We start from the raw sequence: 24,319 nt of genomic DNA, 5'->3' as shown, positions 1-24,319 counted from the left end.
ATGGAAATACAAGACCAGGTTAAAAAAAAACAGAAATTAAGTACCAGAATAACTTCTTGATGTAACTCTTAACTCTTTTTAATGTAAATTTAGTGTCGCAAAAATGTTAAATGTTGATAATGAATTATAAAACATTGGTATTCTTTTAGAAAAGTGACAATATGGAATGAAGTCCATGTGATATAACGCTTACAATAAATTAAAAATATACCGTGACGTATTAAATAGACAGGTTTAAGTGTTTAATATTGAATAAATGTTCAATTACTTTTCTAAAAGACATTTTATTACTTTTTTCTACAAAATTCAGTTCAACGACTCTGAGACTAATGACGTCATCACGTATCTGCGTATGGCGGCGACGTCACGCAAATCCCGGAAGAGAGTTGGAAAAAGTGAACAACGTTTGGACAACGTGAGTCCTGCTGGCTTTACATGCACACTTGTGTGGTCCAGTAAAATCGTCGCCAGACAGAAAATAGTAACAGGCTTCAGCACAACAACGAACAGCCCCATAAAGGTAGGCAGACACGAACACCGGCTACACATTAGCTTAAATGTTAGCTCCCTGCTCCAAACTAGCTCTACGGATGCGTTAGTTTTAACTCCAGTTAAACTCCAGCTTCCTTCATTAAAGTCCAACGAAACGAGTGACCGTGCTCTTCTCTTAGTTTGTGCCTGATGTTGCTTCTGGTTCACCCCGATCCGTGCTCATATGTCTTCCTCCCCTCCTGTCTGAAGTCATCATGGCTCTCAATAAGTCCATGCATCCCCGGAACCGCTACAAGGACAAACCCCCGGACTTTGGTTACCTGGCCTCCAAATATCCAGACTTCCAGCAGCACGTGCACACCAGCCTCATCGGAAGACCCATGTAAGTACCCGAGACAGAGTTCAGTGTTTGCACATTAGATTGTGGCGGAGTGATCTGCACTGCATCTAATTGGTTGGTTCTCAAATCTCTCACCATTAACCACCAGTTGAATTTGTGAATGGGAGGTTGTGGTACCTGTGAGCTTTTTAACACCATGCAGCTCCTGTCCACATGCATTCGGACTGCCTCCTCTTTGCATGGTTTGTGCTGGCTGAAATGGAAGAAACCTGTCTTGGTTGCGGAGAATCTCGTTTTTTCAGTGACTAAAATGTCCAGATTATGGGGATTGGGGTTAGTGTATCACTTAGCATGATGGGACAGAGACTGGGGGGGGGGGCCTGACTTGGTGGCAACAGTGTGTCCAGATCCCAGTAGAAATGGTTCTGAGTTTGCTGTGGAAGAACTTGATTGGGCAACACAGCGCTCTGACCACAACCCAATCCAGCACGTTGGAGGGTTGATCTGTAACGCGAAGCCTGATGCCACACTCATCTCTAACATATGTACAGTCATTGCTAGTTTCAGGCTTGAAAACAGTGTTCACCCGCGGCAACTCATTATTACTAGTAATGCATGATATCAGTGCAGATACTGACCTCTCAAGTAGATCAGGTTTTAACTACTAGATTCATTCATTCATAAATTTGGGGGAAAAGAAAATACTCGTATGAGGAATTTATACTCAGGAGAGCTGGAATCAATACATCCCCAATAATTATGACCAGGAAACTCATATGTTACTATTGGTGTGTGTGTGCGTGTGCACACACAAACAGCTTCTCACCAGTGTGCCAGTTGAGCCCTGAGGATCCCCTTTAGCACCACTCCCGCTCCAGCTGACTCAGTCTGATCGTTGCTGTTCGTTCAGCCTCTGGGAGCAGCAGCAGGAGTCTGGACAAATGATTAATGGACCCAACGTCAAAAAGTTTTTTTTTTCTCTTTCACTGCAGCCTCTGTTCGCTGCTCTCCTGGTTGATTAGAAAGACTTCAGAAAGTATGTGTGAGTGACGGTGTAAAACCCACTCCCAATTTAAAAAATAGGTCAGTGTGTCAATCAAAAGCTGCCCTGTAAGCCTCCCGTGTTTCACTCGAACCGAACACAAATTATAAGACTGAAACACCGTGTTTGCGCGTGTGTGTGTGTGTGTGTGTGTGTGTGTGTGTGTGCCCCTGGCTGCAAGATGCTGCTGAGAAGTCATGATGTGAAAGAGTCCAGGCAGGAGACCAAAGGAGGAATATGTCTGGTGGGATTAGTGGTGCTGATGTCAAACAGCTCAGGGTAGCTTTTCTTGTTCAGAGTGGGCAGATGTGGAGCTAAGAGCTGATGTTTGATTTTTATCCTGTGTCCTCAGTGGGTCACCCCTCTGTGTCCTGCTCCTAAAGATAAAGATGAGCATTCGGGTGAAAAATTAATTCTTTGTCATTGGATATATTTTGATTTTTGTTCTAGTCTTCACAGTAAAGGCACGTATTCAGTTTCCTGCAGACATGTGCGTAAGGGCAAATGTCCATCCTGGCAGGAGAAAAGAGAAGTCCTGCTCACTGTCTTTTTACTTGCAGTAAACTTTATTAGAGCTACACTTTGATGCTGTGACACCTGCTGTGTCTAATGAAGGTCCAAGGACTGAAACTCTACAGAGTGCGGGAGCTCTCTCTCCTCTCGTCTATGAATTTTTACATGCTGCAAGACCCATTCAGACTGGATTTATTTCTGTAGCAGCGGAGGAGTGATTCTAACTCGAACCTGCGCTCGTCAGGTATTTAAATCCCATTTGGAGAGCATATGTGGGTAAATTAGCACACCCACATGGGCAATAATTACAGCTTCAATTACAGCTACTCTACTTCAGCGAGCTCACTGGTCCTGCGAGCGGCATCCTCGTGTTTTCAAGTGGATCTCAGAGGATTTTTTCCAAGCGAAGAGCTGCTTGTCCTTCTACTTTCCTTTGATCAACTCTGTGTGAAATTTGACTTTTGCGTGAAAAGTCTTTTGCTACATGTTTGCTAATCTGACAAAACATGGTGACACCAACATATACAGTAGATCTATAAGGAACCAGTGTGACGATGAAGCCGCCAAGAGGGCAAGACCCTGTAAAAGCTCGTCAGATGTGCTTTTGTAATGTTGGATCCAGGCTCCTTTGGCTCGTCCTGCAGAGTGTCCATGTCCTGTAATAGTGAGATGGTTAAAACGCCGTCCAGAACTATTAATTAAATTACTTTGGAGCACTTTTTGTTCATTTTGTGAATGGGGCTTCAAATTAGATTTGGTTGTTGTAAAATCTGCTGTAAGCCTCTTTGTGCTTTTTTTACTGTGCCTTGTCAAAACACATTTGCCTCTTATGCTGGAGGTTTTTCTGCAAACTAAATTTCAAATTTATAAACTAAGCTTGTTACCAGCTATAATGTGTCTCTATTTCCAAGTATCAATACCTGTCACGTACTGAAAGTTTGCATCAAAAGCTTTGTCAGATTCTTTTTTACTCATTCTTTTATACATATTTCCTCATAGATGACAATTATGCTAATTTTAGGTTTTATGTCATAGAGGCAAGATGTTCTTGTGCAGTCAGTTTGTAGAAACAAGTTTTGGTATCACTGCTGAAACTTGGGTGTTATATTGGCGCCATTCATTTCAGTTGAACATCCAAAATAACATTTACAGTTTATAGTGGCTCTTGTCTTTTTTAGCAAGACATGTCAGCTTGTCATTGTTTTTATTTAGATTTTATTTTATCATTATTATTCTCAAACGATGCAAATGTCCGTCAAAACAAAGCAAACTCCCACTGAATGTACGAGCTGACAGTCATTGTGAGACTTGTATTTGAGGTTTGCTGTTCGTCTGTCAGCACTGAGACGCTCTCCTCCCTCTGTGTTCGTGTTTTTAGGACACAGGTAGCACGTCTGCCCATTGACGGAGTCACTCGTTATTGTCTGTGTTCATGCAGATGAGTCTGAACATCTGTGTGTGACTGTGAACATATTGGTGTGGGCTGATCCTTTGTGGCTGTGAGGTGGCCGGTAAATCATCTCACAGCGGGCCGAGCCTGCATGCGTGGGCATGCTGTAAAACTCCACTTGATGTCCGTCTGTGACAGGTGTTAATTATCGGTTTGTAGTGTCTCAGGGTCCGTCTGTGGCCCGCCAATGGAGAGACAGACAGACAGACAGACAGACAGACAGACAGACAGGAGGCAAACAATGAGCTGGTGGCGTAAGGGAGGACACCCAATGTGGAAATTTAATTTGGGGGGGGGATTTTGCAGGTTTAAGGTTAGGGGCCAGTGAATGCATTATGTCAATGAGTGTCCTCACAGCTATAGAAAGCCAACTGTGTGTGTGTGTGTGTGTGTGTGTGTGTGTGTGTACCAGCTCTGGTGAGCTGTCTGCTGAAATTTGGCTGTTCCTCCACGTCAGTCTGTCATTCCATCAGTGGAGGGATTAGTGTGGTTTTGTATTTCCCAATGAATTCATCTAGCGGGTTTTTAAGTATTTAAGCAGCGAGTTAGGGATGTGAGTAATCTCGGGGAGACACTCGCTCAGCCCTCTGGGGAGATACGTCTCCCTTCATTTAGGGGCCGTCGGTGAGCAGGGCTGATAGCGGGCAGAGAGTCGAGCTCAGACCAGAGGCAGCAGGAGAAGAAATATGGAGGATGTGATTGGAACTGAAGTGAGGACGAGATAAACCCCAAAAATAGTCTGAGTGTTGGTTTTCTTCCGTTTTGGGGTAAGGAGAGGGGGAGGGCGCTCAGATCGGGCAGATAGAGGGGTGGGATTAGGAGTCGTGAATGGGTATTAAAAATGAAACAGCCTGGGTGACATTTAATTTGGTAGTCATATTCTTTATGGTGCTGGGAATCGATCATCCGCTGAGGGATTTTCACCTCAGTTATTAATGAAACGCTACATTTTCACACCAGTTTTGCTCAGAGATATAATATTAAACACATTCTCAGCAGCAAAGGAGAAATTAATGAATGATTACGACCTCTGATGTCACACTTTTGAACAGATGATGATGAGTGGCGCTCCCTCACTGGGAAGCCCAGCAGAGCCATTGGCCATATGGATATTTTTTACTACCTGATAGGAGAGAGAAAAGAAGCTCACTGCCTTACAGGTACGTCAGCGATTATACATATTTCACCAACTAACCCGGCTGTGAAGAGGCTGTCATCTGCTGTGTGACCTCCTGTGACATCCAGGCACAAACATCACCGTCCTTCAAATCCTTTATCTGAGAACCAGCTAATTATGAATTATAAATTGGGTTGTGTTGGCTGCAGGCCGCAGGGTTTCTGGTTAGCAGCTCCAGTGAGCTTTCATTAGCTCGTGTGAATGGATCCTGTTATTTAAACTCAGGTGTTGTTGTTTTTTTTTTTTTTAATCGCTCAATTGAAACCAGCAGTACACATGCCGAGTTTGCCAAATAATTAATTTCCAGATAAATTAGATAAATGGAGACTGTTAAATGCTGTATTTTTTTCTCCTTGTTTGTCTTTTTGTGTAGGTGCTTGTGGGCAAAAACTCCTGTGCAATCATGTGTACATGTGCATTTGTTTTTCTGTTAAATTAAAAATAAGTCCAACAAACATTATATTCATCAAATGAATAAACTCCTGAGTGAAACATCCAGAAAATGCATGATTTCAGCCCGACTTGCTGGTTATTTGGATCTAAACCTGCCATTTTTTTTTTTTTTTTTTTTACAGCATCAGCAGAATTGCAAAATATGACTAAATGAGCTCATAGATATTCAAAGAGTCAGTTTAGCTTTAAATTCATGGCGAGTTTTAAGTGATGCACTTATTTCTGCTCTTGTGAGGACTCAAAATGTGTTTCACTCAGTCGAAAAAACCTGACACGAGAGAAGTTGCTGCTAATCAGCATAAAATTTTTTCCCACCACACTCGTAGTGAAGTAGATGTACCTTGAAGGTCACCTCTCTGTGAACAGAGATTGAAAGAGTGAGTGTGAGTGTGTGAGTGTGTGAGTGTGTGTGTGTGTGTGTGTGTGTGTGTGTGTGTGTGTGTGTTGCTGTGTGTGTGCTTTCATGCTGATCATGTAGCGTGGAGCTGTTTGTCTCAGCAGTAAACTCCCCTCCAGTCTAATGATGTCGCCCCCTTCATCCATCTCCACCAAAGACTTTTCTGCCTCTCAGCACTTCTTGTTCTTCTTCTTGTTCTTCTCCTCCTCCTCCTTGTTCTTTTTCTTCTTCTACTTCTTCACAGTCTCACCGTCCACCTTCATTCACGCCATCTCAGCTCGTCCACTTGTTTCACCCGAACATAACCTGGGACCGAGCTTTGAGCTGTAGCTGATTCCTTTTCTTTCCCTCCTCACAGTCGTCCTATCGAAACAGAACCGTACATTTAGTCCCATCCCAACTTTCCCCCTCATGTTTGTCCCACACTGAATCCCGTCGACCACGTCGCTGTCGTAAGCACGCAGCGCTGCACCTACGTGGCAGCAGAGGCGTAAAATCGCGGGTGCGCTCACGCTCCGTCTGGCATCAGCCATTGCTCCAGCGTGGCCAGATTTGCGTGCTCTCCTCATCTGTTCAGTAGGTGGGGTTGCCATGGAGACGTGGCATTCGCAGTGCTGCTGATGGGAGTGATCGGTCTGCATTGCACACACACACACACACACACACACACACACACACACACTCATCGGGGGCTAAAAATAGAGGGATGGCCTGAGCAGGCTCCCTCTCAGAATATTGATCGTTATCTAATGATGCCTCTGAGGAGGAAAGAAAGAGGGCAGAGTATCTGAGAGCTGGGCAGATGACAGAGGCTGGCTTTCATTTTGGAAAAGAGAAAGCGTTATGCTGATGTATCGCTTCTCCCTCATTAGTCCGATTCCTCCCCAAAGCTCAGGCCAGTTTTGAAAGTATCTTGACTGGTTCGTCTTGTGCAAACGTGTTGTACGTCTTCAAAGGAGCCAGGTGTTCTCCAGGAGGTCACGCTCCTTCAGCCGCTGATTAAACTGCACCATTAACCTAATATGTTCATTAGGTGAAGAGACGCAGGGTAAGATTGATGTCAGACTCTGCAGGTAAATCACTTCTAATTTGTATCCGTCGCACACCTGACTGCTGCGGAGTCGTTCGTCTTTGTTATCGCTGCTGAATGAAGATGCAGAGTTCAGTGACCAGAATCACCTCTGCAGCACGGAGGTGGGCTCACCTGCATCTTTGTTTTCTGAATAAATATCTTTCAGGGCTTTTTAAAGCTTTTATTAGACAGCTGACAGTAGATAGATTATAAAAAAATGAAGCAGGCGTGAGGGCGGGTTAATAACAGACATTAAAGGGACATGAAGCATAAGGATGGAGAGGAAGAGAGAGGAGCCCAGTGCATCATGGGGAGTCCCCCAGCAGTCTGAGCCTATAGCAGCATTACTAGGGGCTGGTCCAAAGCCTGAGCCAGCCCTCAACTATAGGCTTTAATCAAAAAGGAAGGTTTTTAGCCTACTCTTAAATGTAGAGAGGGTGTCTGCCCCCCAAACCCAAACTGGAAGGAGGTTCCACAGGAGAGGAGCCTGATAGCTGAAAGCTCTGCCTCCTGCTCTACTTTTGAGGACTTTAGGAACCACCAGTAGGCCTGCATTCTGGGAGCGCAGTGCTCTAGTGGGGTAGTACAGTACTATGAGCTCTTTAAGATATGATGGAACCTGACCATTAAGAGCTTTGTAGGTAGGCCTGATTTTTAGCAATATTACATAGATGGAAAAAGGCAGCCCTGGAAATTTGTTTTATGTGGGAGTTAAAAGGACAAATCCTGATCAAAGATATGCCATGCAGGAAAGAGAATTGCAGAGACATTGCAGCCCTCTAGCAAGCCCCCTCACCTTCGTTTTACGTTGTCTTCTCGTCTGTAGTTCAGTTCAGTGCAGTCGGTCTAAAAATGGCTAAAAATGCAGACACTGCCCCGGGGCCCTGAGGAAGAAAAAAAATGAAACCTGACTTAATTTATGCAAATCACGACATGATATCATCTGGCCAAACGCTGAATGCCCACATTCCTATCCGATTACTTTGTAACATGAGTGCTGTATTTTTGCTGTTTTATGTCATGACTGTTGAGATCAAAGATGAAGTGATTACATCACCTTATTTATGACATAATAAGATAGGATTTTACGATGTGAGGTTGTCACAGCGACAATGTTTTGGCCTCTGATAAACCCTCAAACTCTTGGATCTCGCACTCAAACTTGACTTCCTGGATAGTATTTCATGTCTCTTTGGCACCTGAAGCACCACAGGACTGTTTTTAGTGTAAACGCCAGCCTAAACGTAATTGGATTAGATTGGAGGCCGTGTGGTTGTCACACGAGCCGAGAAGAAAAGGAAAAATTGAAACTGAGATACATTTTTTTTATTTGTTGTGAAGTATCACTGAAGAGGAGCTGAACACTGAGACAGCAAAACGTCTCAACTGTTCACATGTAATTGATTCGTGAAAAGAAACAAAAATGAAAACTAAATCTGAGGTTAACTGCTTTGAATGTTATTTCTCCAGCTCTGCCAACAGGACATGTTTTGTTTTTTTTTTTCCTCACTGGAATATGCCCACACCAAACTAGTGAGGCGCCAGACGCTACCATCACCAGGATGTGTCTAATTACATCTGCCAAGGTGCGAAAGCGCTCAGTGAAGCTTTAATTATACCTATGTCGCCCACTCGTTTTGTCTGCCGCTCTCGTGACAGCTGAAATCCTTAAAGTTGTCGAGCCGAACTAAGAACTGGGAGTAAAAAGTGGGAGGTCTGTGCAAAATGTGGATGCTGGAAATGTGAATTTGATTGTCATAAGCAGGGGACTGTGAATTGATGGGCTGCTTATCTCCCTATTGTCCTGTGTGTGTGTGTGTGTGTGTGTGTGTGTGTGTGTGTGTGTGTGTGTGTGTGTGTGTGTGTGTGTGTGTGTGTGTGTGTGTCTGTGTGTGTGTGTCTGTGTGTGTGTGTCTGTGTGTGTGTGTGTGTCTGTGTGTGTGTCTGTGTGTGTGAGAGAGTGTGTGTGTGTGAGGAGCAGAGGGTTAATGAAGTTCTGCATTAAGAGCAGTGCAGTAAATTGCTGTCAGGTCTCACTGGTAAAACAAAGAGGATCAGCATATCACTAAACTGAAATCATTCTTAAAGGGACATTCTGGTTTCATACCAGCTTTTTATTTTATTTTTGTAGCTTTGACCACTGTTCTTAATAACAGTAACAATAACATTGTATTCACCAAGTTCATTTTTTTCAGATTTAGCAAACACAAACATCAGTAACGAAAGGAAAAAAGGAAAAATCCCACCACAAAATGTGTCTGATTAATGATGGCTTTATGATTTATGTCTGAATCAAAAGGGATTTTGAAGAATGGTTTCACCAATTGGATAAGACAAGGAGGGCAGATGCACCAAGAAACACGAGCAGTTAGACGATTATAAACCTTTTACATGAGCTTATTTGAACGGTGAATTATCATAAGAGTTGTCTGATATAAACTTGAATTTCCAGGGTTGGACATTGTTTTCACATATGGCTTACCTGTGTTTTTAATTCATTTGTTTTTTAATGACAACTGTATTAAATTAAAAGTGTGGGAGATAAATCTGAAAAAAACTGTAGCTGTACGTGAAATTACAATTGAATTAATTTCAATCATGAAGAGCCTGATTGAGCAAACAGGGCATTGTTTTACGATCACAATAGACAAAACTACAAAAACAAGGCTCAAGTTGTGATTAAACTCAGTTTTCCTTTTTAACTATCAGATACATTTTAGAGTGATATAGAGGATATAGATTTTTTTTGTCTGTTTTCTGTGCAGCTCAATTTTGATCCTAAAGACATGAACACAGTCGGCCATGTTTGTTTCTCGTCCAGTGTGAACTTCAAAGAGCCGGAGGCGGTGCGAGCGCTGACCTGCACCCTGCTGAAGGAGGACTTTGGTTTGACCATCGAGATTCCTCTGGAGCGCCTCATACCCACCGTCCCCCTCCGCCTCAACTACATCCACTGGGTGGAGGACCTCATCGACGGCCAGAAGCAGCCACGCAGGGGCATCGACATCGGTACCACCATTACTGTTTGTGACCGTTTACAGTGTGCTGTGAATTTAAATGAGGCGAGGAAAAGACTTCGGAGTGGATATCATTCAAATTTAGCGTAAAGACAAAAGTACTTAAAAAGGTGTAGAGACTTCTAGTGAGGGGCTCCCAGTTGATCTGAGTCTTGAGTCTGAAACCCCTGTTCTTGTTTACTCTGGATGCGGCTGCCAGCAGCACATGAAATGTCAGGTGGTGCTTCCAGCTGGTGCACATGAGCCCAGTCATTCCCAGTGTTCCCAACACTCACCAGGCAAATCCCCATCCACATGTCACAGCTTGTTTAACGTTGTGTCTGTCAGGGGGAAAGCTGTGTGTGTGTGTGCTTGTCCTCTTTAGGGGCCTGGGGTTACTGATTGGTGACCCCGACTCTGAAGCTGTCCTCTCCCTGATGGATCACCTCTTCCTTTGCGAACAGGTGCCATCTTTGAGTCCACACTGAATTGTGCAGCTGTAGTCATACAGGAGTTATTTAATAATGGCTGCTGGAACTGACATTTATTGTCCATTATGGCGGCCAAGTTAAAGATGATCCCCCAGAAACGCACCATCTCTCCTTCCCTTCATACAGACATTTACTCTCCTTAAGGTTATAAGCCATTCATCATCCTAATGAATACACACTTCCTCAAGCTGCCAAATATGTGTGTGTGTGCTTCATCAGGCACTGGGGCGTCCTGCATCTACCCCTTGCTGGGAGCCACAATGAACGGCTGGTACTTTCTCGCCACAGAGGTGGATGACATCTGTTTTGACTACGCCAAGAGAAATGTGGAGCAGAACAACCTGTCTGACCTCATTAAAGGTAAGTGTGGTCCACTCATCCTGAAGAACATTTAACCGCTGCGTTTACACAGCAGTCTGCGGTCATTTGAGCAAAGGAGACTGTTTAACTGTGGCTGAACTGTGGCCACAGGCAACAATTTAGGAGACAATGGTGAAAGTGAACATGTAGAATGAGTAGAGTCAGTGTGACAGTGAACTGACTAAGCAAAGTCAGCAATATATATTGGCTACTGGTAAAACCAGCAGATTTCATTGCAAAGTTCTCCATTTCTGAAAGGCTCCGCTGGTATGGCCTCTATGCCATTGAATCAGGTTTTCACTGGACTGTCACCAGAACCAAAGATTTTGCCACATTTCTGTAATGAGTCAACTTTTGTCTGCAAAAGCCTGAAATCATATCATGATTAGCGAAAACATCCAACTCAAAAACCCCTGCCTCATCTTTATCCCAGTTGTCAAAGTCCCTCAGAAGACTTTACTGATGGACGCTTTGAAAGAAGAGACTGAGATCGTGTACGACTTCTGCATGTGCAACCCTCCTTTTTTTGCCAACCAGCTGGAGGCAAAGGTACAGATTTCACTGACTTTTGAATTTTAAAATGTTTTTTTTTTTCTCTTTTACTCTTGTACTGTCTAAACATTTACATTCAAAAGCATACACTACTTTGAACAGTGTCTTTGACTCGTAGTGGGTAAACACAGCACTTGTTGAGTTGTCAGAACAGGCCTGACATGAAACACTTTGTTTGCACGATAGTAACAGGCTTCTAATAGGATTTTTAGCTTAATCTGTCTGCCTTATTGCTCTCTGCAGGGGGTGAACTCCAGGAACTCACGCCGACCTCCTCCCAGTTCAGTGAACACAGGCGGGGTGACGGAGATCATGGCCGAGGGTGGGGAACTGGAGTTTGTCAAGAGGATCATTCATGACAGCCTGCAGCTCAAGAAACGTTTGCGGTGAGGAAAAGGGCAGGAGTTTGACCTGTATGTTTTTTTTTGTGTGCAAAACCAGATTCATGAAGCCCAATCATAGACAGAAACTCAGTATTCAGGGCTACACAGCTACATGTCTGAACTGACAAATGGATGAATGAGAGCGCTGCAGTTTTGTTCTCTTTGGAGAGGCTTTGAGAGGTTTAAATGGCAGCGGAGAGCACCAGTGAAGGGGAGACATCCAGAGTGAAATGTGCAGATGGGTTGCTGCACACTGATGGAGCTGTCACCCTGAGTAGGTTTAATGATTTTGGCGCACACACCCCGTGCTGTATCCGGGAACCCATGGGGAACAGCTGTGTTCGGGTGGGTGGGTTGGTGGGTGAGGGTGTCTCCAGCGGCCATGTCTTTACCCTCCCCCGTTACCAGGGCTGTCACCGGGGCAGCAGAGTGAGACACGGATACAGGGAGCTGCAGAGCGGTGCTATTAAAACTGATTAGACATGCCACACCTACTTGGCCGCCTACAGGAGAGTACAGTGTGTGTGCGTGCACGCGTACGCATGCACGCGCGCTATATGCAGTGGTGTGTGTTTGCATAATGCGTCATTGGAAAGATGAGCGACCCTGAGAGGGATCTGATCAGAACACCTGCCTGCTCCGGTGTGGCTCTGTTACACCAAAGTGAGGAAACGAGAGCGAACCCGGTCTCATCGAACAGGTTTGAGGCTTGGGCCAAACCAACCGGAGCCAGCTGTCACTCCCAAAAGCATGCTGGGACACCAGAGCCGCCAGGTGTCCATGGAAACACTGCCAGCTTCGCCGATTGGTCCTTTGAGACGCCCCACACCACCCCGCCCTGCTCCTCTCTCGCTCCTCTTTCCACTGAAGTGTAATTACCGTCTAACTGGGGCAAGCCACCATAGTCCCCAGTATAACTGCCATCCAAATGCCCAAAACCCCAGTTAGAGATGAGGTAATACTCCTCATTCATCACGCCATTGATATGAAAATTACCATCTCTGGTAATAAGATTGTAATCACACAGCCGTGCTTCAACATGTGAAGAGGATGAATATGAATGCTAATGCAGCTGCACACTTTGGGATGTTTGAGAAGCCGCTGGTGGAGGAGGGAAGCCGCCCCCCCCACCCCCACCCTCCCAACCCCACCCCCCACTGTGTGGAAAAGTGAGGAACATCTGTGAATATTAGAGCTGTTCAATATTTCATTGTGTCACCTGAGGCTGACATGTTGCCCTCCCGTCCTGTCGCCCCTCTGTGCACCTCCACCTCTACCAAACCTGATTTCAAATCTTGTTCCTCCCTCACTGCCATTCACAAGCTAAAACTGCTGTTAAGATGTGATTTCACCAACAGTAGCTTGGTGTAACTGTAGCTTTGTACATTTAGGGCTATTTAAAGAGCTTAGGCTTGAACGCAAGTCAGAGGTCCTTCAGCCTAAAAGAAAAAAAGAAGCCGTTTCCTGCACTTTCCTACATTTTAAGCTGCATTTCCACAGCAGGAACTTTCCTCAGGGACAAGGAACCTTTAAAGGAACCAGGATTATAAATTAAGTTCCACAGGCATTATTTTACCCCACAAAAAGTCCCTGTTAGGGGGGAAGAACAGGAACTTTAGGGGTAGTACTTGCATGTATTTGTACATGGTATTGGAGATCTGGATATTAAATGAACAGCAGGTGATAAGCCTTAATAACAGCTAAAACTAAATAACCTAATAAGGTTTGTGAAAACTGGCAGATCTTCCATCCAGACTGAGTCCCTGATGTGTTTATCTGTCTTCCGTCTTCCCCAGCAGGACTCTACCGCTCATTGATCAGGACCAACCTCATCTCTTTATTGCGCAGCAGAGATTATTGATCAGGCCTCCACCAAGGGACAGCTTCAAAACAGCTTTTCCTCCACTGAGGGCCGCACACACCCGGATGTTTTCCCCGTCTCTCGTGTTTTATTTGGTCTTTGTGTTGCTCCCTAACGCTCACCTAGGCCTGTTTGATCTCTGCTCGGTAGCTCCTGTCAGGGCCCTCAGCCGCTGAACATGGGGACACACAGCTGGTTAACATGGATTCTTCTTTCTGCAGGTGGTACAGCTGCATGTTGGGGAAGAAATGTAGCTTGACACCTTTGAAAGAGGAGCTGAGGAAGCAAGGGGTGAGTAGACAACAAACACACAAATACATCTGCATCGTCTGCAATCGATGAGAGCAGCTTTTGATCTCTGTGAGTTCATGCAGCAGCACGCTCCCTTTTGTGCAGGTTTAGATAATAGCTTGTTGAAACAATCTTTGCCTCCCCTCTCAAACCAACACTCCCCTGGGACTGTGCATTGAAGCAGACGGTTGTCACTGTACGGGCAGAGAAATATAACACATCAGCTCTTTCTAATTTGCCGGCTAAGCAGCGTCACAAACGAGCCATGAATGCGTGAGTGCACGAATGAATCACACGGCACACTGTAGCTAACATGCATTAGTGTCATTAGCCTAACGAATAGCCCAGCACATGACTCCTGACTGCTGCAGGCCTCTGGTCCTGTGCCAGTCACTTCCCTCACATGCTTGAATAAATGAAAAATAAATAGATAAATAAGCTCGAGTGTCCCTGCTGCACCTGCCCTCCCTCAAACCTCCTCCAGAGATTTTAGGGTGCTGTCGCTGCTCATCAGAGTGAGTGCCGCCTTGGCTAACGTCCAGAGAGGAGACCGCTGCCTCAATTTATAGTGCGTGTAAACAGAAACCGGGCCTGGTTAATATGCTAATGCTTTTATCACCCATTACTCGATTTTCTCTCCAGTGTCTCCTCATCTCTCTTTGTATTTTTTAATTTAGCAAATGTGAATGTTGTTCGCTGTCTCAGATACAGACCTCTCCGACCTCTGACCTTTGTCTTAGTAACCTTCCTCCTCCTCCTCCTCCTCTTCCTATTTACCGAAGCGGTCCTGAGAGACAGTTTAAGTGCTCTGCTAGCACAAAGGTTTTCACACTGCTTGTGTCTTTTCACATCACGGATCTTTGTTTTGTCACCAAGAGATGTGAAGGTCGTCACATGTCGAGGGTTCATTGAAAGCTCTCTGGTATTGGTCAGGTGGAAATTATTTGGTTATCTAGAGCTGGTTTACATTTTATCACACACTTTACATGTCGTACTCTCAAAATGCTGCCTCACTCAAAGCAGCCAGTTGCTTCGAGAACTACAGCCGTTTGAAGTTTGAATTATGGAATGAGTTGTTTTTATCTTTTTTTTCTTGTCTGTGATTTTATTCTATTGGTAATTATTTCATATATTTTTACTCTTTACTCTCTTTCCATGTTTTCATGAATTAATAAATAAAGTGAGCCTTTTAGCCATATTTCTTCCAACAAATGTGAAGATACAAGAAAAGTATTTTGGCTGTTTTAAAAGCACAGTTTCATGTAAGTTATTAAAATATTTACATCAAATTTACCCTGACACAACCATAAATAGCTCTGCAAAACTGGAATCAGCTTTTTTGGCCAAATGTGGTCAGTTTCTGTGCTATACTTTCCAATAAATCATCTGCTGCATGTGTCTGAGCGCTGATCAGACCTTTTTTCTTTTGTCTCAGGTGCCTAAAGTGACACACACGGAGTTCTGTCAGGGACGGACCATGAGGTGGGCGCTGGCCTGGAGTTTCTATGATGATGTGATTGTTCCGGTGAGTCTGCGTAGGTTTTATTTCTGTCTTTAGTGCACTTTGAGGAACTCCCGTCCTGCTACACCCTCAGATTGCTTTGTGGGGCATTAAAGAATAGACTTGACATATGGTCCCATACAGCAGCACACATGTAAATAAACAAAATGGCCAACAGAGGTGGTCATTTTGATACTTGAGCTGCCTTCTCCACAAACCCCACCTCCTCAATTATGCACCACCTCTGTCCAGCGCCATCCTCTCGGCCCTCGCCAGACTCCATCCCCTTCTCCAGCCCTTTTCCATTAGAAGCACTTATTCCTTCCTCTGGGGAGACGTTTATGTGATTTTTTAACAGTCTGTATCCAGGCAACAGTTGCCAGGGCAGGGCCGTGTGCGCACAGTGTCATGTCTGAAGAGTGAGAGAGTTGGAGGTGAGTGGGGAGCAGGGGCAGTGAAACGGCGCAAACAGTTACAGAGTGATGTTGCAGTGAGGACAGGTTGAAAGTGAAGGCAGGTGTAGCAGAGGCTGTGTGATGAGGGCTGCTTGTGTTTTGTCGGACTCATCTATGTTTTGGCCTTTTCAGCAGAAAAGCAGTTGAGCAGAATGATTGGCCTACATTTCCTCCTGTGACCACCCCCCTCCTCCCCCTGCTCCTCTGCTCTCACGTCATTTACACTTGGGAGCTGCTCGCCATCATTACATGACAGACCCCTTGAGCACGTGTTCGCTCTGTGTGTGTGTGTGTGCTTACTTGTCACAGGTTACTGCATGTGTAATTCTCCACATGGTTGACTACCTAATTCTGCCTGCATGCGTGTGCTGTTATGGACGTCTGGTGTATATATATGTATGTATGTATGTATGTATGTGCATGGGGGTGCTCATTAATGTTACATATAGACTATAACATATGTGGCATGCATGCAACTGTGACCTACTTAACCCTCATATTACTGGGCCAGCCTGCAAACTACTACATCCATCTTGTCCTCCTCACTCTCCTCCTCGTTTATTTCAACTAAGCAGACAGGAGTCAAACTGTCTCTCACAGCGACACTTCATTGAACTAAATTTCTAAATTTACAAGGTGACTTATAATCTCACCCAGTCCCTAGTATAATTGGACTGATACATTTCAAAATGAATACATTTTATTTTTATTTCCAGCTGGTTTCACGTAAATGATCGACTTTTCCCAATTCTCACTTAACCATTGCTCTTACCCAGGAAGATCAGTGTTAAGTGTTTACTGAGGTAATAAGTCAGGTGAGAAGTAGGCTAATTTTCCCATAGACTGCTACACAACCGAAAGTCTTTTTGCAACCAGCAGAGTCGCCCCAGTTGGCCATTAGAAAGAATTCAGGTTTAAGGCATTTCCACATTGGCTTCACTTAACAGACCCGGCAGCTATGTCCACTTCTATATACCGTCTATGATCACAGGACAGTATATTACCCAGAATGGCTTCAGAAATCATGAGTATGATTTAAGCTCAACACAGAGCCTCTAACGAAGTTCTTGACTTTTGATGATCTGTTTTTTAAAGGTGAAATATTAAAAGATTTGGAAATTATTCTCATTACCAAGAGGGAAAGATGGGATTGATTAAAGGGGAAAGAGAAGTGTTTGGGAAAGGGTTAGAATCGATGGATGGACCGAAGGAAAAACAAGATGCAGATAAAGAAATCCAGCAAAAACAGACAAAGGATGGAGGCTGTGGATGGTGAGATTGGACCAAATGCAGACAGAATAAAAGAACTAGTAGAGAAAATAGGCCGCTAAAGGCAGCCGGGCTTTATCTGAGGCCCGAGGTGTGCTGTTGCTCATACAGGCCTCTGGCAGGAGAGGGTTCAGAGGAGGGTCCACAGTTCAGGAGGTCGTGTAGAGATTTTGAGACTTGATAAAGAGAAAATATACTCTGACCACGCCAATCCTCCCAACCCCCATGATTTACAATGTTTGCCTGAAGGAGAAACAGCATTTTGTTTTTCCATTGTGTGCGTGTGTGTGTGACTGTGTGTGTGAGTGCACGGGCTTTCAGGAGGTCAAGATGGATGATTGAATGTGGATCTGGAGAGAACAGCTCTTATTAGACTTGTTGGCTTCCACAGTGCCTAGTTTTCAAAATTAGGCCAGGCTATTATCATGAGGGTGTCATTTGTGTGTGTATGTGTGTGTTGGTGTGTGTGCAGTGAGGTGAGAGTAGGTAAGTGGGATTAATAATGGAGGGAAAGAGCACCAGAGTCAGAAGGGGATGTTATTCAGTGGAGAGGTGTATATGTCAACACACAGCTGTCTCCCTCCTCTTTGTCTCTGTGTGTGTGTGTGTGTGTGTGTGTGTGTGTGTGTGTGTGTGTGTGTGTGTGTCAATGTATTAGTACAAGAATCTGTGTCAAGGATGCTCCGTACAAACAGACAGGTTCGGCATGATGGATTTTATTGATTTCCTTTCCCTGTACAATGAGCTGCAGGGCTTAGAAAGCGTGGAGGAAAAAGGGGGGAGAGACGTCTGTGTGAGACAATAAGAAATAAAAGAAACTCTAACAAGCATCTAGACGAGGCAGCGTCCATCGTCAACCCACTAATTAAATATGTCCATCTCCTCTAGACGTGCATCTACAATGACCATCATGTCGACTAAAAACCAACAGACGATTAAGATTGGAAAAACCTTTTTTCAGGGAGTGAAGATGTTTGTTTTTTTTAAATGAAAATGAAGCAGATTGTGAATGAAGATATGTTGATTTTATTTATTATACTTTATTTCTTCTGATTATTTATTTTGTCTTTCTCTAATAACTCTTAAGAGTGTGAGAGGAATGTGAAGTAATTAAAAAGCGGCTACAAACTCAAGCTCAAACTTGACTCTTAGATCAGTGTGAAGGTCACAGTCTGCTCCTTCCCTCTGCCGTTTGTAGGTCAGTCGGCCATGCTGTCTGCTCTGTCACGGAACAGTGCGGCTGCAGACCCCTGCTGTCTCTTCGCTCTCAGTCAGCCTGCACTGACTTGGGAGTGCGCCGTTGGCATGTCGGCTGCAGTGGGCGCATAGGGGACAGTTTCTACGGAGCGTCTGTTGTATTCAGACATGGTTGGGTAATGACCTCCACTGCCATCCCAGCGTGACATTACAGGGGATTAGAAATGAGAAATGGTGTTTAGCTCAGGGGGGAGCTCACGTGGTTTGAGCGCCCTCTTGTGTCGTGTGGTGCGTAATGAACATGCATCTTGTGTTTATTTGTTCCATCACAGCTTACAGTTTATCGGCTCATAGTATCTCTTGGTGAGCAACAGACAATTAACCATGGATTCATGTTTTATTACATCCTGAGGGCTAAGACAGAGCAAAAAAAGCCCTTATTCAACTATATTCTCTCTCTCTCTCTGTCTATCTTTCTATACACAGACGCACATGCCTCTGAAGGTCAAACATACTGATATGTTGAAAATTTGTGAGTTTTGTTTTAAACACTGTGGCGGAAGAGTGGGACCCAGCCACACTCAAACTGAGCACTTTCCCATCTTTCTCCTCTATTGTCATTTGTATTTTTTTATCATCCAATTTATCTAGAATCAGTATTTTCATGCATGTTTAAGAATGACTCCTGTGTTTACCAGTCTTGTTGACTATGGTACCATTGGTATGTTTGGCATGTTGACATCATACATCCCAGTGGGTTTCTCCGTCTGACCCTCTGGTGCTCTTTTTCTCTATCAAACTGTACCTTCTGTGTCCTTCATATTTTGCTTTGTATGTCAGAACACTCTGTTACAGACTGCTGGTTAATTTTCACCTGATCTCCCTCTTTTATCTCAGTCTCCTCCCAGTAAGAAGCGTAAACTGGAGAAGGCGAGGAAGCCCCTGTCTTTCACACTGCCAGAGGCGGGACTGAAGAACCTCCAGGCCAAGGCCTCGGCTTCAGCCGGTGCTGCCTGCAGCCCTGTGGACAGCATCGCTGCTCTGCTGGAGAAAACGCTCACTGACCTGCGGGTAATCTTTAACACTGCAACAGCACAGCTGCAAATGGATGACTTCAAAGTAGGCTAACCTCAGTTTCACCTTTGCTGAAGTGGTAGACTGCGGAAGTGCTTAAATATTGTCTGTTAGGTGTTTTGCGCCCATTGACCTCAGTGTGGCATTTGGCGTGACACTGCGTGCATGCCAATTAAAACAGTGGTAGGTTTTCCATGCCCACAGCAGCCCCCTTCACATTTAGCACTAAAATATTTCTCAGATAATCCAGTCACAAGGGGACAGCTCTAATTAGGAGTGTAATTGGATTCAAAGGTGAATAAGATATAATGTATAGTATTACAGTAAAAGCATTAACAGCCCTAACAGTGGATACTTTGAATACATCATCCATCTCCAGTAAACCTCCTCATTAGTCTGACTGTCTTCTGTGTGCGGCTCTGCAGGTGCTGCACAAACGTGTCCCATGCCGAAAGCAGGAGCAGAGCCTCTTTCTAACAGCCGTGGAGAACACTTGGATCCACGGGCGACAGAAGCGACGCGAAGGGTCACGTCAGCTGCGAGAGCTTCCCAGGGCCACACACTGTGCTGGAGCCAGCTCTCAAACCACTGTGGCCACAACGGCAACGAATCTAAACCAGTCTGCCTCCACACAGGGCAGCAACACGCAGGACGACAGCACTCAAGACAAAACTACGTCTGCACAGGAGACAGAGCAGACTGGCAGTGGCGCCTCCTCAAACGAGACGAGCAAAGATGTAACACACAACCCAGCCGGAGAACAGAAAGAGGCATCAGGTGAAGATGTGGACATGGAGTCCTCTACCTGCACAGAAGCAGGGCAGGAAACCGGCACAGAGGGAGCAGAAGCAGCAGCAAGTGAGCCGCCCTCTAAGGGAACCCCGAGCCCCGGTGCAGTCGAACACTTCCTGTTTAAATGTCTGCTGAATGTGATGCTGGAGGAGAGCGACGTGGTGATCGAGATGCACTGGGTGGAGGGTCAGAATAAAGACCTGATGAACCAACTGTGCACTTATCTGAAGAACATACTTTTCAAGTCTGTCGTAAAGTCGTGAATGATCAGGAGAACGGATCCTTTTCTTTTTAAAATGAAAAATTCAGATGTGAAATGACAAGTAAAATTTCACAAGTATTTTTAGAGGTGGTTGCTTAGCACCGGTCAGTCTGGAAGTTTCTTTTTGGACAGTTAAAATGGTTGTATTGTGCATAATTGTATACAGCTTTTGTGAACTTTGGAAAATGTTCTGTGATGTATGGAAGTTCATTCCAGTAGATGATAATGTGTTGCCATCACATCTTATTTTCTTGTACTTGGCAGTTTACCTTTTAAGGTAGTACATACTGTATATTGGTATTTTTGTGCTCAAATTAGTCAAAACATTTGCAATAAATGTACATTTTATAACATTTGCTACTTCATGTTGCATCTTTTATACACAGTGGACCATTTTTGGTTGTGTTGTTAGTACCTTTATATGACCACAAGAGGACAGTGTATTATCTTCTATCAGGGACTGTTCCTGTCAGGATCATTTTTTATCAATATTAATTACACTACTCACAAAAAGTTAGGGATATTTGACTTTCAGATGAAATTTATGGAAAATGGAAAAAGTTAATGTGACAGTGATATATCATGAAAGTAGGGCATTTAAGTAGAAGCATGCAATGGTAATTTCTTCATTTTAAACAATTTATTGAAAGAAAATCTAACAACAGTGGTAGGTATACCACAACAAAAAATTTTCAGTGTCTCAATAAATTGGGATGTGGCCAAAGGACGTCCACTCCTCTCCTTTCTGTGACTCCTCCAGTCACTCTGTATCACTGTTACAACCTCCTGATGACACTCTGTGACCCTCTAAGCTCAGTGAAAACTTCCGTCTGAGGACTTCCTGTTTGAAGCCTCGCAATGGCGAGGTGCTGCTGATCAATTGTTAGGTGTCGTCTTGGTCTCATGATGTCAAAATGTGAACAGCATGATGAGGAGGACTGTTTAAATACCAATTCTAACTGAAGCAGGAAATGTATTGGTCGATTCATGGATCAAACCTGTTGTGAATGTTGCTGTTAAGCTTCTTGTTAGAGAACAGCAACTTGTGCAAAAAGTACTGAGACACTGAACAGTTGGACATGTGCATTCAAAAGTTTAGAGAAGGTCACATTAAGTTCACCTGGAAAGGTTAGAATGCATTTTAGGGTCATCCTGAAATTTCACCTGAAAGCCGAATATCCCTAACTTTTTGTGAGTAGTGTAATTTAATTGCTGCTTTATTGCATGTGGTCTTTGTGAATGGCTTTGACATGACACATTGATCCAAATGTGGCTTCACAATAGGCATGTCCTAAATTTACAGCCTGTGTAATTCAGGATGTTGCTGGAGCCGTCTGTCCTTCCTGTGCCTGGAAAGCCTTTACAATTGTGGTCCACTATTATTACTGTTGTAGCCGATATACTTCCTGACCAGAGCTGAGTGAATAACAGGAAGAGAGGCCTACATATGCAGAGCTAGACGTGTATGTGTGTGTGCATTCACTGTTGGCGTGTTGTAAACAGCATCACAGTCCCTTACTCAAGCAGCACAGTGTCGTCCGTCTCAATCTCCCTGGCTATATTTGGCAAAGTAATGTTTTTTGATCAAGCCAACATCATAGAGAAGAAGGCAGGCATGCAGACAGTGAGAGGGAATACATATCTGATCACACTTAAAGGATGGTGTGAATTTCAACGTAGTGGATTCATTGCCAAGACAAAGACTGGCAAGTAATCTGAAGTGGGACCAGCTGCTAACAGCCAACCTCCACTCTAAAAAGCCTCCAGAGTCGTTGTGCCCACCTGTTTTGTCTCGCTTTTACTTCAGTCTTGCCTCATGGTTTTTCTCAAGTCCACTTTTAACTTATTTTTGACATCCTCTTACTGCATCTCAACCTATTGTATGTTTTATTGAATTTCTTCTCCCGTTTACATTAGTCAGCCTGTATTTTTGATTCTCTCCTTTTTATTCTTTATAATGTTCTTATTGTATTCAGATCTTATTATCTATCTTATTGTTTTGATTTAGTTTTTGTCATTTTAGTTATTTTAAGTGCTCCATTTTTAGTCTTCCATTTGATGTATTATTGTATTACATTATGTATTATTCCTTGGTGCTAACCTATCCGGCTCATCTGGAAAGTACTTTGGGTCATCTCCTGTTGTTTTAAAGTGGGCTCTATTAAGAAAAGTGACTTGACGGTTCTACATCATACTTCATGTCCCTCGGTTGTGTCAGGACTTCGACTCCACCAGCCTCTGTGTGTGATCGAGGGAGTCCTTTGAGAGCCACAGTAATATTTAAAAACAGGCATTTGATTAATCAATTAACTCACTAACTGAAAATTTATCTGCAAGATCACTGATTTATATTCTAGGTCATTGATGAAGGAAAATGCCAAACATTTGTTAGCTCCAGATCCTAAATGCTGCTTTTTTAAACTGCTTTCTCACCATTATAAATCAAATATCTTTTTGAATTTTAGATTGTTAAATAAATTTGAAGATGTCACATTGGCCTCCGGAAAACTGCATAGGTATTTGTCTCAATTTTCTCACATTTTATAAAATTAATGATTAATCCATAACAGAAAAATGACTAGAAGATCAGGTTACATATGGTAGCATATGTCTTCTTCTCTATTTTTATATTCCCCTTCCAAATATCAGATATTCTATATCAACTGAGTAGTGAAGTTTTAGCCTTAAGTTGTTGCCTTATGTGCTGCAGTATTAGAAGTCTTTTACAAGCAATACAATACAAGTACAAAAGTACTGGCATCAAAATCTACTATAAGTAGGAGTACTCATTGTGCTGTGTTATCATTTGTTGATTATATTTTGTAATATAAATCTGAATCTGCAAATTAACTTAAGTTCAAAGAAATGGAGTAAAAAGCACAATATTTCCCTCCAACATGTTTAGTGGTATCAAGCATAGCAGAAAATAGAAATACTTAAGTAAAGTAGTACTTGGGTGTAGTAATTGAGTACATAGACTTTCCATCACTGCCTGTATGTTGGTAATGGGGTTGTTTATTTCACTGGATGAGAACTAGTCGAATATTTAAAAATGTAATAGTAACGTGATGCCTGTCAGCAGACTGCATCATGTCCTCTGTAGATCTTAACATGTTTATAATCTGTACACCCCTCCCACAGCTCACACCGCTTTAATGTGGTTTCTTTAGACCCTTATTGACTAACTACTGCTTAAACAAGATTACCTCCAGTTCGTCCGTTTTATCACCGCTGGTGTGTTGATCTGAGGGCTGGACGCTGGAGACAGATGCAGCACATAACACCGCCTGTATCCATGTGTGCGGACGCCATAGCTTGTTGTTCTTCTCCCTGATTGGTGGGTGGACAATGCATCATTGAGATGTAAATTCACTGCAGTCATGGTTACCTGTAAATTACGGAGACGGTTGTCAGCGCGGTCTTATCGCTTACATGAGCACAGACGCCAGGCAACAAGTATTATAGTTAAACACAGTGGAGCCTGTAAGGTGGACACAGCCGCAGGAGCGGAAGTAGCGTTTTCGGTGTGAAATTGAAGGAAAAGCCACACAAGCAGCCTAAAAACACGACAGCCATTATACATTTTATCCGTTACTAAGGGGTTCTGTTCCGCCTTGTTGCTAGGTTAGCCCGCCGAACTATGGGAACTAATGTGGTTGCTAGGCGACATCAGTGTTAGCATGTAGCTAGCTTGTAGCCGCATTGGTGAACATTTTTCTAAAAAGTATTCAGCCGTGGAGCATATTAGCAGTCTCACTGCCGTGGATTGATATTATAATGTAGTTGTTAATCCGATCCGACAATCCGTGTTTTGTAGCCGTCTCCGTGGTGTGGACGGGAGGGAGTGTGCCTGTCTGTGGGCGGTTACAAACGGTGCGTGATTCACAAACCTTATTTGT

General features: G+C 43.8%; 1 protein-coding gene across 1 annotated transcript; it reads left to right on the top strand.

Moving 5' to 3' along the window:
• The first annotated feature begins 395 nt into the window (after window positions 1–395).
• mettl16 (methyltransferase 16, N6-methyladenosine) lies at window positions 396–20,722 on the top strand. Its single transcript, XM_070829269.1, has 10 exons — window positions 396–520; window positions 742–874; window positions 9,758–9,945; window positions 10,643–10,783; window positions 11,217–11,332; window positions 11,579–11,721; window positions 13,801–13,870; window positions 15,306–15,395; window positions 19,190–19,363; window positions 19,792–20,722. Exons 2-10 carry the CDS (start codon window positions 747–749, stop codon window positions 20,419–20,421), a joined length of 1,680 nt encoding a protein of 559 aa, XP_070685370.1. The 5' UTR covers window positions 396–520; window positions 742–746; the 3' UTR covers window positions 20,422–20,722.
• The last annotated feature ends 3,597 nt before the right edge of the window (window positions 20,723–24,319 follow it).

The sequence above is a fragment of the Pempheris klunzingeri genome, chromosome 4 (assembly GCF_042242105.1).
Source record: "Pempheris klunzingeri isolate RE-2024b chromosome 4, fPemKlu1.hap1, whole genome shotgun sequence".
In the NCBI taxonomy this organism is placed as follows: domain Eukaryota; kingdom Metazoa; phylum Chordata; class Actinopteri; order Acropomatiformes; family Pempheridae; genus Pempheris; species Pempheris klunzingeri.
This window is presented reverse-complemented; position numbering and strand designations above follow the sequence as displayed.

Coding starts and splice junctions, on each gene's coding strand:
- mettl16 (XM_070829269.1), top strand. CDS start 747: ATGGCTCTCAATAAGTCCATGCATCCCCGGAACCGCTACAAGGACAAA. Junction 11,333..11,578: donor CCAACCAGCTGGAGGCAAAG/GTACAGATTTCA, acceptor TGCTCTCTGCAG/GGGGTGAACTCCAGGAACTC. Junction 11,722..13,800: donor CAGCTCAAGAAACGTTTGCG/GTGAGGAAAAGG, acceptor TTCTTTCTGCAG/GTGGTACAGCTGCATGTTGG.